Source organism: Augochlora pura, chromosome 3 (genome assembly GCF_028453695.1).
Source record: "Augochlora pura isolate Apur16 chromosome 3, APUR_v2.2.1, whole genome shotgun sequence".
In the NCBI taxonomy this organism is placed as follows: Eukaryota; Metazoa; Arthropoda; class Insecta; order Hymenoptera; family Halictidae; genus Augochlora; species Augochlora pura.
Window position 1 is genome coordinate 7805440 of NC_135774.1, and position 20501 is coordinate 7825940.

Consider the following 20501-nt stretch of genomic DNA (forward strand, 5'->3'; position numbering starts at 1 on the left):
TTGTTTGATTGATCTTATCGGATGAATGTGACAACAGGAATAATATTAAAATGATTTCATGTTCTTAATTTGATCAGAAATTATAAAATGTTGTCTTAATAAAATTATTAATACTCGAACATTTATTCGCGGAATTAAACGAATCGGTTTGCGTAACGGAAAAATGTTTTAATTGAAGGAATTTTGTAATTGCGTTTCTGAAACAAATTTCGTTTCATTGCACAAGTCCTTCGATATTTCCGCATCGAAAATATTAAAATAAAGCGAAAAGTATTACTTTAATTAATACGAAGCGATGAACACGTTTGATTGGTTCCCGTGAAATAAGAATACGCAGAGTTTCCTGTTATATGTACTTAGGAAGAGAGATGATCCGCAATTTTACTTGTTTATTATACTCGGTGGTTTGCAGTTATTTAAACGGCATATGAATGCTATTAATTTTTCAAGTTTCATTTCTGTAAATAATTTTAGCTAATTTTGATTTATTAATATAGTTTTATAGATCTACTTGTATAATTTTTTATTGATCGTGCAAGTGGGAGCTACACATATTTTTGCGTTATTTTTTGGTAAAATAATTAATATTGTAATTTGTATTATAGAATTGGACTTAATTTCGCTTTATGTAGTAGGCGTAGCCTTCGCGCTCCTCATGTCGCGTGCCGGTTAATTCCGAGCCCTGCTATAAAATATCACATGATCTCATAAAGATACATTACAGTGATATAAATCGTCCTTTGTTGTGTTAGAATTATACTAATTACGTCAAGTATTATATAGTTTCCATCACCATTACTATATTAAATTATTAAACTGTAAACTTTTCTGCCAAACAGAAATTGTCCACATTAATTGTGAGATAGAAGAGCTATGCATACAGTCATTTATTTCTTTAGTTGATACATTTAATAAGATAAACATAACGCAACAACATTTTCAAATTCTTTAAATATCACCACCGTGTTTACAAAATTCGAATCTAGTAGATCGATTAAATACATTGCAAAAGTACAATGAGTAAATGTTACACAAAAATTCTGTAAAAACGAAATATAGTAAGAATAAATATCGAAACTAGTCCACGAAACAAGATTACCTAAAAATTGCTAATTGTCTTCCATGGAAACAAATTAAACGTAGAGTATCGAAAGATATTTCCGATTAATCCGAGTAAACAGAAGTTTATGCCCTTCATTACAGATTCGACGGAGCTAAGAGGAAAATATAAAAACGCAGCTAAACGTTAAAATATTTCATCGGGAAATTTCGTTTCGGTATTATCGAGATTCGATAAATCGTTTCGCGCGCGCGTGTGTGTGTGTGTGTGTGCAATAACGTCGAAAACATTCGACGGTAAAAATGCAAGTCGAAATTGAAAATTAGCGATCCGTAAACAAATCGACGGTAATTAGAGAAAATGTTCGGGTGGGTACATACGCATATTTTCGACGAAGAGAAGGCTGCCATTAAACGCGAGGACAGGACATCGATCGCGAGAAATTTAATTGCAACGTCATACATACATATGTGCCGCGGCCGAAAATCCTCGCGAACGGTCGTATTAATTTTGCAGAGGCGGGAGACTATTGGCCAGTGACACGATACGAGTTTGCTCAACGGTGTAATTGTTCCGCGCTGGTTACGAAAGTTCGTTTCCGCCGTGCGAGACTTGTTGCCAGAACTAATGCGAATTTTATCTTCCCCTACCTCCCCGCACCCTTCGGCACGATGAGTTTTCCGTCTTTATCGGTTTCGAGAATAAATCGAAAACAACGCCGGCAACGGTTAGGAACGTCTGGAACTGAAATCAAGCAAATAAACGGATTAAACGAAATGAAAAGCCGAATAAATGAAACAATAGGATTAAACGAAATCAAAAGCTGAATACATGAAACAAATGGGATTAAACGAAATCAAAAGCGGATATAAATGAAATGAAAGGGTAACAGTCCGGCGGAAAGCTTTTACAAAAGTCACAAATACTCGTCAATGTTTTAAATATTCAGGATTCGTTGTTCCCGTCAATCTCATAAATTGGAATGTTTTTCCTGGCAAAAATAAAACTATGAATGCGAATGAGGCGCGTATCCATCGAAACGATTCTAGACAAAATTACAAATATTTCTCAGTTTAAGTTTCATTGGGGGATTTATAAAAAATTCATCAAATATCGATTATGAAAAAAGTTTTTATTGTTTTTGTTAGTCTTACAAATTGCAATTTATATAATGGAAATGAAAAATGGAGAAAAAGAAAATGGTGATCGAAAACGTACAATTTTCATACGTTAAAACATTCGCCTATATATTAATTAATTATGTTTGTGTTCTGTGAGTACTATTACTTTAACTTTTTGTCAATTATATGACATTCATATTTCTTGTATAGCAAGTTCTCAAAAATTAATTTATTGTTAGCTTTATAAGTATTGTTCTGTTTATTAAATGTAAAACTAGGACGCAAACAAATTTTAACAAGAAGTAAAATATAATTTTGCACTGAACTACATACTGTAATAAAAATGAAAGGGAAATGTCTTGGGATTAAAACTTCAGTTTATTTTATTCAAAGTATAGCTTATTGTGAAAATGTAAAATTGCATAAACCTTCATAATTTAAATATACCAATGCTCTTTATGTAGGAATTCAATTATGCAACTTTTACGCAAATTTTTTATTTATAAATCAAATAAAAGTTCGACCTTTTTTATAGTTTTTTTTCTCATAAAACTTCTTTCTGTATACACTATTTCATAACAATTGATTAAATTAAAAGTTTCTGGATTAAAATACCAGAAACAAAAGTTTGATGACATTTACAAAAGTATGCGAATAATATAGTCTTTTTAGTATTTGTAGCTAATAGTAACACGGAATCGTTTCTTAACTTAAAATTGTGGTTGAAATGGAACTAGTTATGTTCTTAAATCGTATGTATCAGTCGTGCAAATTAACAATGTAATTAAAACTTTATTTACCATCATGTACAGCTTTGTAAATCTTACTTATAGGTTTTAGTAAGCTTAAATAAAAACTAAAATTGCTTGTACTAAACAACTACGAAGCTTTGCATATATAGTGGGTTAAAAAGAATATTAATAGAAGTATTAGTATCAATGAGATACTTGTTTGGAATTTAAATTTGTTACAATATCTTTTTAAAAGTCAATACAAATAATATAATATGAAGTTTCTTAACGATGCTGCTAAAAAATCAGTTCGAATTGCAGCTAATAACTCAGCTATGAATGTGTCGATTTTCCGGTGAAACGAGAATTGTCGGTTGGTGTAATTTTACTGAAAATTGCCCAAATGGTATCAAACTCTTGGCAATTCATAGTGTATTTGGATCGAGTAACTCACCGATTACTGTTTACACGAATGAAGTTCCCGTCGAAATTTACACAGCAATCTAATAAACAGTATGCTTGCGCGTTCGTATCTATTGTACGAAACGCGGAGCAAGTATTGTGGTACAATTTCATAAAATTGTCATATTTTAGTAATTGCAACAACATTTTTCATGTGTTAAATAAGTGACTACGAAATATCGATCCTTGGGAATTCGTCCTCGTAAACTGAAAATAAAACTGAAACTTTGTAACTTGAAGCATAACTTTCAATAAGCGGATACTATACCTATTACTTTATTCCAAAATTAAAATTGCATACATTGATTATTTTATATATAAATTATTTTGTTGAATATGTTTCGGACATGGAACATGAGTAAAATATTTTTCAATATACAATTCCTTAATATTTTGTTGAATTTATAGGGTGTCGTTTGATATAGTTGCTGGATACACAGGATACTTTTGTTGTAAAAATAGAAATAATTTTTAATAATAAATGTAGTTTCAAACATTTGTCTTACCGCAAAGGCTAGTGATATTTAGTGTACATATGAGCATATGAAACCGTTTTGAAATTCGTCTCTGTAAAATGAAAAGAGCATAAACATTCACGGTCTGTTAAATTCTCTAACATAACCGAACTGGTTCGAATGACAATTCTAAAAGTTTAAATACGCACAGTAGTGGTGAAAAAAAAAAACTGTTTCCATACCTGAATTATAAATTGTTTCGCATTTCTGTGACATCGAACATCAAAAACAGTAGCGAGATTTGAGCTCAAAAGAAATTAATGCATTTTTAGTTTACTTTTTATCGATCGAAATTCATCCTGCAGGCTACTCAATTCTATTTTGCATAGCTTAAAAGTTAAAAACAGACACATTGTTGGACATTATTTGTCGCAAAACTGTGCAAGAGTTTCCTACGACCGTTACAGGATTACGTAAAGCACGTATCCGATGAATATTAACAATTTCTCCTTCGACAAAATAATAAAAAATTTAGGGGATGCGCAGAAAATCCCTAAAGCCATTTTTTGAAAAGAGCGTTCGACCATTTGGAATACAAAATTCCAGAATTTGTAGGCGGTGAATGAAATTACCGGGGACGAGCCAGATTTTTAAAAGGTTGCTTTCTGTCAAAATGGCTGCAATTAAAAGCTCAAACATCGATGTTAAATAACAAAAAAAAGCGCCCGTTTGCAACGTGCAGAATAAAAACTGCGTGAAAAGAGAACGGAAAGCCTTCTAGATTCGAATCTACGAAACAGAATATCCCCTCGAAAAATTAGGAGTAAATCGGTTCGTAGAAATTCGTCGATGAAAATATTAGGGAATCCCATAAGTTCTTTCTGCGCCACGCTATGTACGATCTTGAAAGTATGCTCGATGAAAATCTGCGATATAGTGTGCGCACGATAGTGGATGCCACTAACATTCCCGGTACCCAATTGTTTATCTCGTTAAAAAATTCCCTTCGTGATAAATGTCAGAAATCCGAAAGCGAAATAAAAACGCAGCTCGATGAATATTTCGCAAGTAAGTCTCATCTGTTTCGGAAAGAGAATGACGTTTCCTGAGAGATGGAAGAAGGTAATAGAACAGAACTTTATCACTAAATCATCCTCAAACAATAAATATTGTCCATTGATTTTGCATAAAAAAAGGAAGGAACTTGTGGGACACCTTAATTGAAAGTTACATAAATATGTGCGATCTATGGGTATATCTTCGACGATAGGGCGGGTGAAAATTCGTAATCGAATGCCATTCGGCAGGTGTATGGGTCGAGCGCATACAACCACGAGAGAATCTAGTGGAGTCGATAGCGGAACTCGACGGTTCCTGGCCTGTTGTTCGACACCGAACGAGCCGCATGAATTTTTATGAGCTTAGGAAATTAATTTGTGTTTTTCGCTAAGCCTCGGCTTAGCGCCGCGGTAATTAATTGCGCTGATTGCTTTGCATCATTAATAAGCGGTTCGCTGGGTTTCGTAACGTTTACCCCCCACTGGATTGTGAATCTACGCGCGGCCAATACCATCGTTTCTCTTCATCCCCTTGGTCCTTTTGTCTGCGCGCGCTTCGATCACCCGCGAGCCCATGAGACGGCACAGCCATTTTTGTTGAAATTTCGAGCCGACGCGACGTGGCATGGCACGTGCAGATTTTTCGGACATAAAAAATGGTGCGATCACAAAAACGTTCGTCGTTTGTCAAATTTGCATGTTCAGGTAAAGAGGTTGGAAAAACGAAATTTTAAAATCGTTTTAGTATCCCACCGATCGCAAATTTTTGAAAAGAACGATTTTAGTAATTGTCTAGTCGACTATTTTGCTATTATTTAAAAAGAATTCAAGTTCCTTAGTCAAATCATAAAAAGGTTATGTCATCTTAGATAGTGTTTGAATATTTTTTAATATTTTGTGTATGCAATAGACATTTTACCTTTCTATCTTACCTTGAAGATCGAATACTGAATATTACTATGAATATTGGTTAACACTATTGGCATCTTTTTTAATAACTGAATGTGGACAAAGTTTGAGTAAACCCGTAATTCAAGTGTTGAAATCAAGTTTCCCACCGATTCCGAATATTTTAACTCTTCGTGAATTGACTACGAAATTTGAATTGACTCTATATAGAGAAAGAACAACATTTATAATTGAATATCTTATTTCAGAATATGATCACCTTGCTTACATTAAATATCTGCGGTGAATATACTAATATACGATTTACATTTAACGATACAATTTTTACGAACGACGAATCAAGTCCATGTATGTACATAGATAATTATTACAAGCTTTGGTTGTTGCTTCGCCTAATAATAATTTTTCAGTTTGCACAAACGAACAATATCATATCCTTAATACTAAATAACAGTTTCAAGTAAATAATTTTATACAGTATATTGAAATGAAATATTCTCTTATCAAATACAATCATTCATAAAAATTTTCGAAAATCTTATATTAATTCATAAATGTTCGTAGTAAGTGAACGTATATTATCGTAACTTCAGGTTCATTGTTGTTTGAAATTTTCCTTGAAATAATAAACGGAATTAATGGGAAATTGAAAGACGATTTTCAATATTTTGTTTAAATTTTACTCGGTAATATATTGGTTATTTGGTTGTATAACATTTCACTGTCTTTCCTTGCTCGCGAATAAGGTAATAGTAAATTATTTGGGAGTAAAATTCTTCAAACAAGTCTTCGATAAATCTTATAATTTTCATTAACCAAATTGCTTCGATTTTATAAAATTATTCAGAGTAACAGTTGGGCATGGTCAATATTTTGAGATTGTTTATTACAAGTACTCTCAATTACCTTAAATCATTCGGACTCGAATACCAGAGATTTTCAATTTTCATAAAGATCAGCGAGTCAGAACAGCGAATGTTTCGAAAGAAAAGCGTCAATTAACGTATACACAAATCTTTTGTGTTCCAGATACGAGTTACTCACCGTACCATCCGGCGTTGCACGGCGTCGGCGAGGATTCCTTCGTGAGACGAAAGCAGAGGAGAAACCGTACCACCTTCAGCCAACAACAACTCGACGAACTGGAGTCGGCGTTTTCGCAGACACACTATCCGGATGTCTTCACCAGGGAGGAGCTGGCGATGAAGATTCACCTCACGGAGGCCAGAGTTCAGGTTAGTGTTCTACGGCCGTAAATAAATATGAGACTCGAAACGTGACACCGAAGACAGACAGACTCGAGTAAGCTCGCACTGACTCCGGCGCAAATTGCTTAATTACGGGAGAGGGTGTCTAATTAGAATTTCGGTAGACTGCAGAAACTACCCGGCGCCTATGCGATAATTCAACGAAATCGTTCTAACTCGAAGCATAACTAAGCGGATACGATGATACCCATTACTTTATTTGGACATTAAAACTGTACACTTTGATTATTTCACTTTTAAATTATTTTGTTGAAACATTTCATAATTTTATTTTATATTATATAACATTGTTTCACATTGAATTCCTTTGTATACCAACTATGATATTAACAAATCAGAAATACGTATTGATGTTTAAAAAATCGAGGCAGTCGGCATTTTTCGTAAAACGAATTTATTTTTTTGCAAGATTTTAGATTATTATTTCTGCAAAAATGAATACTGACAAGCTTTTGTTCGAAACATTTTGTTGTCGCACGCTGCATTATTAAAAATCATGCACATTTAAAAGTAGCAAGAAGAAACACTTGCAATAAACGCAGTATTCTTTTTAACAATTTCAACAGTCACGTGAAAGAAGTCCCAAGTTCAAAAAATTTTAACAATGTTTCATAGACCTTTTCAAAGCTATAATTGCCACAAACTTCAGAATGCTTCTACATCTATCGAAATTGATTAAAGATTGATGAATCACACTTACCAACAAGCATTGACGTGACTATTTACTTCATAACTATACCGAAGATATTTATTATTATTAATATTTGTATTATTATATTTAAAATATTTATTTTAACTCCCTCTAATCTGTTTACGGTTTTGCTTTCAATCTAGTCAATTTGGTAAAAACTGCATAAAATCCGCAGTCCAATCATAAGTACAATAAAATACAAACCTGTTTTTCAAAATTACATAATGAAAGTATATTGCAAATCGGTTTCCTCATATTTAATAATCAGTTATGACAATACTTTTATCTTCCATAGTTTGGTACTGAAGTCAGAATTCCTTGACATAACCTACAATAGGACACCATATTGTGGCAACCAAAAATGTGTTGAAGTAGAGAAGTTCAAAAATTGGTTTTTCGTCGCAAAATCTCGCTTTCCAGACCGCCGTGCGTTATCGGCGGCGAGCGTGATAAGCTCGTAAAAAACGACTGAGTACGTTCGTCGATTTCGTTGATACGCGGCGATGATGGATCGTCGTCATAAGTGCGGGCGCACGAGGTACAGAGTAGTTTTGGGGTGCAGCCAATGCCCGAGGAAGCTGCTGACACCCTCGACCTGACATAATCTTCTGACAGAATAAGCCGGTAATCTCCGGGATTACTTTGTACTCTTGGCTACGTCCTCCCGGCCATATTTACTCGCACCGGCGTAATTCGCGCTGCAGAGAATCCCTGCAGTAATAGCGATTCCCTTCTGAAATCCTGTTGGAACATCTGCAGGATATCCGATCGTCGATGTCAGATTTTTAATTCCCTTCCCGCCGTGAAAACAAATACTGACGGAATTATGCCACCGCTGATTTTTTTCGCTGAACCACGGCACTAACTGTCCGTTAACGATCAATTTATCCGCGCAGCGTTTCTTGTTGGCGAACAACGTACGCCTGTGAATTACAAATGTTGCTAATACTTCAATAAGTTCACTGTGCTGCTTGTTTGTTAAACTAGTTGACTACAGGAGATAAGAAGTAGGGTTATGTGATAAATAAACTACGGATCTTTATGTATTTGTAAAACGTAAGGCATTGAGTGTATTAATTAACATTAATCGTGTGTTATTATTATTATTATTAAACTGTGGATCTTTGTTCAACATAAATATCAGGGGTTGAAATATACAGGTAGTCGTCGTTTTTGTGATTTTTTATTTAAAAGATATTTTACTTTTGCATTTATTTGCAATTGTTTGCGAGTTCATTTTAACTTTAAATCCAAAACAATTCTTCTGTCTTAAAGCGTTTCCATTTTATATGACACAATGCATTGTAAACATATAAAATTGAGTCTAGTGACTCATACAAAAGTTATACGTTTAACGGTTTTCTAAACACAAACAAATTTAGCGATGTCAAAATGATTTTGTCTTTATCCACGTCATGTAACAATTGTTACATTTACATTCCTAAAATGTGTAATAGTTCGTATTCAATTCATTTCACTCGGACATGAGAATTCCACTGATAATAACGAAGGTTAAACGATAAATACAGGCATCATGTTACGGGAACAAAGACGATAAAGCTTAACTGTCGAATTTAATCTGATGAGGGATTAATAAATTACAAACTGCATGATATCGCAATTTGGCGAACGGGTATCATGCGCCGATGAAAGAGGAATAATTCCGAAGGATTATACGTTTTCAGATTTCTCCGCGTTGATTAAACGATCACTGAAATAACAATTAATATTAATTGCTACATTTGGAAACGCTAAATTAATATAGCATGGATTATTATAATGTTATAGGGGTGGAACAAACTATTCCTATCAAATAATAACCTACAGTCGGGTGAAACTGACTGTTATAATAATTATAAGTAATTATTGGAAATCAGTGTTTGTCGAACAATTGCCAACCGAAATTTCAATTTTGAAAAATGGTCGGTGCTTTATGATTCAACGTTGTTATTAATCGGTATGTTTAACAGTTTCGCTAGCAATTTAACAGGGAAAACGGGAATAAATGTTCGACTAATTTGAGTTTCTTTGCGATGGGTTTCAAGAAATAAAATATAAATAATTAAACCAACAGTTAGCCACTGTTTACAGATAAAAAATTTATTTAGGATCTTAAGGAACAGAATAGTACTCGTCATAAGACTGCTGGTCTTTTCGTGTTTATAATAAGAGTAGATAGATAAATTTAACAATATTTTTATATTGTTTTTCACTCATTAAAAATGTTAAAACTGAAAATAAACTGTTATTTGACTGTTGTTCGTTGCAATTAAGGTAAAGGATTTTTATGTTATGTAAAGATGAGAAAGTAATTCCATCCAGAAATTCGTTAGAAAAACAATAGTCGATACTATGAAAACTAATTTTCTGCCATGTCAAAACGATATTACTAATGGGTACCTCCAGTAATCTTAGGTCATTTTTATCAAGGTCGCAAACTTAACGCGATTAAACTTGTAGATGTAGATTTTGTATGTATTTTTTACATAAACTATATTATTTACATTAGCTGTATAGGTGTATAAATATTCTGTGTGACTATACTGGATATTATATTTATTTCAGTTCTACCAACCATCACTGCATTAAAAATTATAAAATCGTTAATTATAAAATCGAATGGCTTCTTGTTCTGTAAATGTGTACGTTTTACCATAAAACTTTATAAGACCGTGTTTCCAATAAAACAAATAATAGAAATAATTTCAATCGTCCAATTTCCAAATATTTCCCAACATCTCTTATCACTAGACTGCAGATTTCACGCGTTTATAACAAAACCTTCCAAATTTTGAAGTTCAAAATTGCAACAACATAAAACGAATTTAACAATAGATTACACTATTTTCACTTCATTAGAACGATTAAGACATATAATGTTAAATTGTTAAATAATGAACAATCGTTTTGGAACATTTTCATTTCGCGCCGATTTCGATTGTTTCAACTTGAGATGTTGTTATAAATAACGCGATGTCAACCAATGGAACCATGCAGCGAAAACTACAAACAGGAAACCGTGATAAGAAGCGCTATCGAATCGGTCGTGGAAAAAAATAGAAGAGACAAACGGGCCGAGTAAACGAGCTTAGGAAACGCGAAAAACAAGGAGGAACAATGGAAAACAGTCTGGCAGAGAATCCTTCAGCGTCGCGTCCAGCGGAGGGGCACGGTATTATCCCGCTGCATTGTCCGGATTATAAGACGAGAAGGCCATGCTAGGCAGCGGTGTACACAATGGGAGGAGGAAGGTAGGGACAGGACGGCTATGACGCAATTACGGCGCAGACTCATTGTTTCATTAGGGAAGACAAAGGGAATCTGAAATAATGGACAAATAGGCGCGTTTATGCAGTGCCCCGGTCCTCTTCTCCTACTCCAATTAGAGCCCCGTGCGGGATGCGGGACGTGTGGGGTGGGGGTGGGGGGGTCCGTCGCCGCGCGCCATGCTAGCCGGATCGTCGAGCCAGGTTTCTCTGCCGACGGTGCACACGGCTGACGTTTGTTCGCCGCCTCTCTGCACCGTGTGCGGCAATTACGCTCCGCACACCGCGCTGGCGGAAGCTGCCGGCCACCGGCACGCCAATCCGCGCGTGCGCCTGTCACAGGACCGACGACGCCGACGCGCGGTGCGATACGAGCCGTTTATTTTGAAACTGGCCTAGGTCGATTCGTATTGAAATCGAGATATTTAACACCAGAATCGCCGAAACAAGCACACTGTGACTGGTTTCTGGTTTCTTTTTTATAACTTCTGGGATTGTAAAAATGTTTCTATATGAAATTTTTAAAGGCATTTTTGTATTCGAGCGTATAAGTATTGTTTTTTTTTTTTTTAAAAAGGGGTTGAATAAACCTTACCCTGTTTCTGAAGGAACACTCTAGAATAGTCGTAAATGTTGTCTGTGTGATCGTGCTTTCGAGATTTCAAGGTGACATTTTTGACATTTCAAGATCAAGGTTATGACTTAAATACTTTGGTCTTCAAAAATCGTTCAAGATAATTGTAATTTGTAAAGGATTTTACGTAATACAGTTAAATAAATCTGGTATATAATAGTTCGGTGTTCTGTTTATTATATAGTGACTTTTGGAAAGAACGTTCTAAAACAACTTGACATATTCTAACATATCTGTTACATGAGAATATTTATTGAAAAACTAATCAGAAAATTAGAACTCGTTTCGTAAAGAAAAAATATTTCGTTCGACAAAACTCACAGGTTTTAGTAGAACTTTTTCTACAACGAGACGTGCCTATTTATTTAAAATTATGACTTATTTAATTGTATTGTCGAAAATAAAACAATTAACCCTAGAGCGACCTCGTAAGTTGATCGCAACCCCATAACATTTTTAAATTGTCTGCAAACGTGTAAATAAATACTAAAACATCGAGCTTCTTCTTGTCTTCCTGACTCATATCGTACTTCATATTTTATATTTTGAAAATAATAAATAATACCTCGGTTATCAAGATTTTATTTCGAATTGCCTGCTACCCCATGAAAAATAGAAAGGGGTCGTTCTAGGCGATATTAATTGTCTGGGTTATAATAGACCCAGGTTCTGTCGCCAAAAGGTCAAATAAACTTTGAACAAAATAAGATTAGTAAAATCAAATTAAATTAGATTAAAAGCAAAACAATTAGATTTTACAGTAAAATTATACAATTATACTTAGTGACCTAATAATTAAAGAATGTTATTTTTATTTCGGCTTATTTTTACATCTATAGTCATCCCTCGACAACTTGTATTACGATTTAACAAATACTTTGTAATACTGAATATTGCATATTGCGGTTCTTCATACTGTATATTGTATGCTGTATAGTATACACTGTATACTGTATAGTATACACTTTACACTGTATACTGTGGTATTGTGATATGGGTGTACAGTGTTCTACAAAATTAGAAAGCTGGATTTGACGGAAGATTTCTTGGACAATGCAGACAATTATCAGATCGAAAGACAGTTCATATTAAACATTATATAAATTTACCATATTTTTCAAGCAGCTGTTCAATAAAAAATATAATATTTTCGAATTTAAAACAATTATAAAAGGTCCATGATTGCTTTAATTTTTTGAAGAGTAAATCAAACCAGATTGGAAAGGAAAATATTATTTACTATACCTTACTATTCATAGTAAAGAAAATATTATCTACTATAACCAAGATTATAAATAAATTGTAAATAGATTATAAATAGATTATAAAAAATGTTCGGATCGATAAATATAAATAATATTAAAGCCAGTTAAATATGGGAATTGAATGATACGTTTGAAATAAATTGGGTGACATTCTTATTCGACGGATCGGCATTAGCATCCAACAGAAATATCCGAAAAACCAGTTACAGTAATTTTGTTGGGATAACGGGAACCGTAGAAAGCTTGATCCATTAATGATTAAAAGCAGATTTGCGTAGCAAGTGTCAAAAGATTAAGTATTTACGTTGAGGCAGAGTATAGCAACGCCATTATTGACGTGTGGTATGCACGTATGTTGGATTAAGCAGACCGGGAGAAAGGAAGATTAAAAAATGGAAGACGAAAAACGAATACACGGTGCGGAGATAGGAAGATACTTTTTACCATTAGACTATGTATCACGCTGATGCGCTTAAAAATTTCCACGTAAAAATGTGCCTTTTAATTCTTTCAACCGAAACATGATGAACAGTTAACCCGTTAAGTCCCAAGCAATGAAATAAAACGACATTCGGGTATATAATTGTTATTATTTATGAAAGTGTAAAGAACAGAGCGCAAATGTTCGAAGATCTTTCGAAATATCAGAAAAATCATGTCTTTTCGTGAAATAAAATGTGTAGACGTAAATAAATTAGTTCGTTAATATAATTAGGTACTTGCATTGACTTTCCTAAATATAAAATTTTTAACGTAATCTTAGAAATGGCTTTTTCATAAAGAACAACTTTTGTTTCATAAAATCTGCTCAAAATTATAACTTTAACAATGCAAAATAAGAAGAAATATTGTTTCAAAGGCAGCGAACGAATAGCAGTGGAATCATGATATGAACAATTGAGGAATATTTGAAGAAAACAATGTAAGTGTCAAAATTGAAAAATTTGCGTTTTTCTTAAAATGTTTTATGCACCAATGAGAATACCGTAGTATACAATTTAGCTACGACATCTATTTTTTAATAATAATAAATAATAATAATTTCTTATAAACTGATATCATTATTGGTAAACAGCACAAATATTGATTAATGTTTAAAACTAAATTTTTATGTTTCTGATCTTCCCGAATTACGAAGGTCAACTTAGTATTATGCATCACTCGAAAGATGATTCAATTATTGGTAAAAAAATATTACTAACAAAGGATTATTTAGCGACGAAGAAGACAGTTTTACAGTATATAATACCACGTATACTCACAATGAATAAAAGATACATTATTTATAAGATTAATACCAAGATTACTTTATTTCATTACACTTCCATTCAAATTGAAAAATAAAATATTTAAAAGAAATTGAAAATAGAGCAAATAAACGCAGAAGAAATTCATCGTGTCTATGCACTCTTATAATTTCTAATGCTTCAAACTCGAATTAAATAAGTTTTTTAGTACTCTTGGTCTAAACAAAGGTGTCCTATTCATGGCAGTTCTCCACTTAGCATCCGTCATAGATTTCCGTAACAAGTGTCAAAAGATTAAACGCATTTATCCAGTCGAAGGAGGGTGAAGTAGCGCCATTACCGGCGTCTTTCGGATTAAATTCGAATTGGTAAAAAAAATAGCGCGAGAGGAAGCGAGACAGAGCGATACGGGAGAAGACGGCGGAGAAAGAAGGACCGGTCCCTGCGGAGCCGCGGCTTTGTTCTCAGCTATTACTCGCCCCCGCAACCCCGAGAATATTATTATATCTCTCCTCGTCAACCTTCGTTCTCCGTCTCCCGAGCACGAATTCGGAGCCGGCAGGGCTGCGGAGCTCATCGTATTTATTTTATTAAACCATTTTCCAAGCTTCCTGCGGCGAAACTTTTCCTACCCGAGCGAAAGATAATCATTCCTGCGACTTGCTCCCCGGTAATGCGTTTTGTCTTCCGCGGCGGAATTTGTTTGCGCAACCGTAATCGACTTCGCGCAGCTACGTTTATTTTATTATCGATCACAATCCGTTAACGAGTCCGTTCGCTACACGCTTCCGCGATTCTTTGGATTTTTGGTTTGATCTGGTTAGCTCCGCGGAACTCCGAATGAACAGCTTTCTTTTTCCGGCGCGGCGAATAATGGGGGTTTTAAACGATTAGCCATCTCATGACGGAGCGAAAACTGGTTATTTAGTTACGCCGTATTACTGGATGTAATTTAACTGATTTTAGCGAATGGAACGAAATGATGAAAATTATGAGCTAATATGGTTAGCTTTAATATGGGATATTTGGTTTAATTGCGTTTTAATAATAATTGTTAATTACATATATTGTTACACATGATTAATAATTACATATGTTATTAATTAAGAATTATTGTTTGGGTTCGAGTAAAGACTAGTTATGTTATTATAATATGAGGGGATTAAAGTTATAATGACATATGCCACATTTTTGAGAAATTTGACATGTGCTTTAAAATGAAAGTTGCACATGTCAATGTATTAAAAAAAAATGCGAAACCTTAACCGTAGATTGACTTAAGTGTAAATTAACTGAACTATACGTTCGGTTAGTAAACAATATTCTTGTTTGTGAACCGTAACATTACTACTTTCTCATAATAAGGAAAGTGTGACTTTCCTTATTGTACACTACTATGACTTCAACATAGGAGTTTTAAGTGAATGTAATAAAATGATCCAAAAAATAATGATATTTTGTTGACTTAATGTTTTTGGATTATTCGCTTCAAAATTTGTATAGTTGATTGATTATTTGTCACTAATCTATTAATTATATTACTGGTAATGGTAGATATAAAAGAAGTTGACAATAGAAAATTTTATTATAAATATTTAATTGTAAATATTCATTGTGGTTGCTAGTTTCCTTGGTTTATAGCTTTTATTTCCATACTTAGATCTGATACTTCAAATTAGTATGGAAATAAAACGCAATAAGAGTTCCAAACAATAATAGTATTAAAAACAATATGATTATTAAAATAAAACTGAAATTAAGGAATAATGTTTAAAAGGCAATAATTCTACTATGTCAAACATAGTTGTTCTTGAAAAAACAAAATGAAAAATGTTAAAGCATTTACTTCTGCAATTCACATCATCACTAAAATAAAAATTACGAATAAAAATTATGGGATTAAAATTAGTTAAGCATAGCACAATGTTTATAGTAACGTTTATAGTAATACGAGCTTGAATAAAGAAATACATTCAACGATTTTTAATGGAAAGAGCTGCACAACTTCAATAATCATAAAAACACAAATGTGAATTAATTAAGTTTAGAGTTAACAAATAATAGTATACCGCGGAAAATTATTTTATAAACGCTCCTCAATCCGCTTTCAGGATGTTGGGTACTCGAACCTTCCGTTCACGCAAAAGTTTCAGGCTCCGATTTGAATTTGAAAGAAAAAACCCGAATCCGAACCCGAACCTGAAATGTAGGACACTCGCCTAATGATTACGGGTGATTCGAACGCGAAACTCATCGGCATGCGCGGAAAGGGACAGTGCGTTGTATCGTCGAGCTGAAGACACTTGCGGAGACATGGCGGGCCGCTGGGTATAATAAAGTCTATTTCAGTTGGTATTATGTCAAGTTAGCCTCGTTAGCAGAACTCGAGCTTTTTAAGAAACACTCGGCCGCCGCGGTTGCTGTCGGCTCGTTGAACATGCACACCGGCGAGAGGCCGCCCCTCTGACCAGCTATGAATGCCATCCCTTACACGCAATTATCCTTCCATATCCGTGCACGAGAAGCAGGTGTAGTTAAAGCAGCTTAAGTGGCGCCTTCAGCGCCGTTCCTCATCTTACACTCGGTTACTTTTTTTTTCCTCTGTTGCGCGCGTCGTCTTCTACTCGGCACCCTTACCTTCTCACAACGTCGCGCGTCATGGTCGTTACAGGCTGATTAGGACACATGGTCCTCGCCTGTAGAATCTTGTCGTGCTTACCAGCGAATGGATTAGCCCGTTTACATCATTAACGCGCATACAGGGTGAGCCAACGCGACTTTCACGCCGCAAATAATTTTTAACGTTGTGGAAGTCGAACTCTGTTGTGGTATTCTGACTTTAAAATATGATTACACATAAACTATTGCACTTGCGTGCCATGGAAAATTATGATGTCATTTTGTGGTTGTTCAGTATCGCAGTTATGGCAAACGAATCATCTGTTTTCATCAGTGTTAGTTCTCTTTTAGTTAGCTTTTGTTGTAAGGCTCCTGGCACACAAGATAATATAATGTTGCTTCCCTTTTCCTCTTGATTTTTGCTTATTTTTGTTCTTTATATTTTTAGTTATAAATTATCCTCAATGACTCTTCTATGAATACTAAATAACAATGAACATTTTTTGAGGAATACTCTGTTTTAGAGATTTAAAACAAGAAGAAATAATATGTTTGCTTAAACTCTATTAATATCACAATTTTAACATTTGGTTTTACGTTTCTTCGTATGATTAAAAATAATGGAAAAATTTCCGCTGAAAATGTTAACGGACTCACCCTGTACGCAGATAAATAAAGTTATAATTTAGCATTTTTTATCATTTAAGCGACGTTAATAAATAACATTCATGATGCAATTTTCTATCCAACTTTTAAGAATTGTTCTGAAAATCTTCTTGTAAATGGTGTTAGATTGATTTGCAATTGGTAGTCGATGAGTAGGATAAGTAGTAGTTCTGAGCGATTGTCAGACGTATTATGGAAGTTGTACTAATTATGATTAGTACAATTAAGATTGTATTTGATATTATTCCGAACCATTATTAGTTGTAACGTTATTATGTTGTTTATGCTTCAATGATCTTGAATTTCAACTAAACTTCAAATTTCAACTAAAACTACAATAACTTATAACAGCATTGTGTGAAAATGAAAAATCAGTCGAAGACTGTTTTGAAACCTATCCATTCTGTTATTAAACATTTTTCTTCACTTTTTCGATTGTTGTTAATATATAGAAGCTAACTTTTCTCTTTTCCGAACCAGAGATGATAATTTGAAATTATGGGAAGAAACCAAAATTAATTATATAATAGAATAGCTGCTACTAAAATTCTGTTGAATTAAAATTAATTAATGATAATTTTATATTCCATCTTCTAAAATATCAAATATTGTTCCATTGTATTAATTTCACACCAGTAATATCACGACACAGTTTGCAACAATGATGTGAGAGAATAACAAACAATTGAAAAGGAACAATTCGTTTCAGTATGATTCAAATTGTACAATTTTATTGTTGCGTGGAAATATTTATCTTATCCTATACCGTAATATGTTAACATTCTGATTTTAATTCGATAACCGTGTTTAGTAAATGTTATTATTTAACGAGAATCCTCTGTCTTTTCAGGTGTGGTTTCAGAACCGCAGGGCGAAGTGGCGAAAATACGAACGTTTGAAAGAAGAGCAGAGGAAGAGAGAGGGTGGGGGAGGTGGCGCACTGGAAACACCAGGATTAGCACCACCGTCGTCTTCGTCGGCAGGACCAAGCCCCACCGGCCATGATCCTGAAGGTATGGTTTTGATACAGTAATAATAAAATTAGATTTAGTAATTATACGCGATTGCAATTGATCAATTTATATTGACTATTTCTACCATACTTATTTTTTCAATTGTAAGCACTCTATAATATAAACATCTTTCCTCATGTTGTTATAAATTATTCCTTCCATTATATTTATAACTTTGTTAAAGCCTAATAAGACAATTTTATTGAGAACGAAAGTTACTATAACTCTGCAGGTTGTACATTGATGAAATGTTTGGCTTGCGCGTGACTTTCCGAAATATAAAGGACTTTAGATTCAGGCAAAAACGTTAAAAAAATGAGTTTCTTATTTTTCTTCTCGTTCCAAATAATAGCAAAATTAAAGAGAAATATTTTATATAAGTTACTAATTTAATTTAAATAAGTTTAATTTAAAAGTTACTAGTTTAATCACAATCTCATTTGAATTCCATTTACTATTACCTAAGTAACAATTAACGTTCGAGGCAAACTTCTTCGCACAAATTGCAGAACCAGTTTTTTTCATTGACCGATGTCAGTACGATTTTGGAAACTTCGTAACCGTACGATTTAAGCAATTTGCTCGCTGCTTCAAGAAACGCGATTACCTAACCTCAAAATAAATTTTAATGTGCTGCTAGAGTTCTCATTATGACACAATTTTATTTCCAAGAATTACACGTAATCTAAGCTAATGTTAGCATAAAAATAAATACGATTATACTATTACTTTATAAAAATTGATGGATACAGCATAAAGACATGGTCTCGTGCATTATAGAATATTAAGAAGTATTATGATTGACTGAGCTTTTAAGGCATATTGTTAATTGCCGCTACAATTCAATTTTAAGCGGATTTTAAATGGAATATGATTTAAGAAATTCATATAAAATATTGGCAACTTCTCCCTATGTGCCATTCATGAATAACAGATACAAATCTTATTCTCATTCGAATAAACGTTATTCGTCATTGGGGAACAACGAACAAAGATTTCATTGTTATTCGTTAATCGAATGAATTTTGCCAAACACTGACGGCAACCTCGTTTCTTGTTCGAAAAAGGTACAACGAACAGCAACGCCCCCGACGCGGAGGATGCCGGACCAGATGGAGCTGGAGGATCGAGAAGCCCCAGCACGACTTCCGCCTCGGTCAGTCCGCGGCCCCAGCAGACTCAGCCGTCCCTGGGTGGCGTCTCGACGCCACCGCCAACCCCCATAAGGGCGCCACCGCCACCACCTAGCACCGCGGGAGGTCTCGGCCCACCCGCCGAGAGGTGAGCTTTTAGCTTCGTTTGTATTTACGTCTTTAGGAAATATCTTCCTTCCCCTTTGGACCCCTGCCCTCTACCTCAACCACCTAGCCCCTATCCCAGCAGCGCCGTTGACGGCCATCTAAAGTCACTCGCGATTCCACGGTGCAAGCACCGCTGAACACGTCGGCCGGATGCTTGATACGCGCCATTAAACCACTCCTCGTAGCTTCCTCCGGTTCCCAACCCTCTTTCACTATCACCCCACAACCCCACCGCCTCGTCCTCCACCTCGTGCTCATCCTCATCCTCATCCTACTATTCCACAGACCCGGCAACCATCCACCCGCCGTCCCTCCCGCAGCGTTCTACTCGTCCCGGCAGTCGCTGCCACTCGTATAATCGCGATAATCGTCGCCTCGTTAAATCACTATCGGGCCCCGCTCGCGTGCAAACTCGGATTCCGCGAGATCCTCTGGCTCGCCTCGCTTCGAACGCCACCCAGCGATTTAAGGATGACCGTTCGCATTTACGACCGGGGCTGCAGATGAACTGGTCCCTTAACGTTTCGCCTGAAAGACCCCTGGAGTGTGTCTTCTCGTGGACGTTCAAGATTTCTCTGTATGTACGGCGTATGCCAAATGCGCTTTTGAAGTGTCACGAGACCAGGTCGTGGTTCATAGGTAATGGATGTCGTTGTTCGGTGTTTGAGGGTTCTGGGGTCTGTCAGTATTTGCGGACATCCAGCACATGCAGACATGAGAGTTGTGAACTCTGTA

At 34.9% G+C, this 20501-nt stretch overlaps 1 protein-coding gene across 2 annotated transcripts in view; it reads left to right on the top strand.

Moving 5' to 3' along the window:
* Drgx (Dorsal root ganglia homeobox) overlaps positions 1 to 20501 on the top strand; it is a 48610-nt gene that overhangs the window by 13142 nt on the left and 14967 nt on the right. For both annotated transcript variants that reach the window (XM_078197579.1, XM_078197578.1), the window contains 3 exons: positions 6826 to 7031; positions 18303 to 18465; positions 19533 to 19746. In XM_078197579.1, coding sequence (XP_078053705.1) covers positions 6826 to 7031; positions 18303 to 18465; positions 19533 to 19746 — 583 coding nt within the window. The remainder of the gene's footprint in view (positions 1 to 6825; positions 7032 to 18302; positions 18466 to 19532; positions 19747 to 20501) is intronic.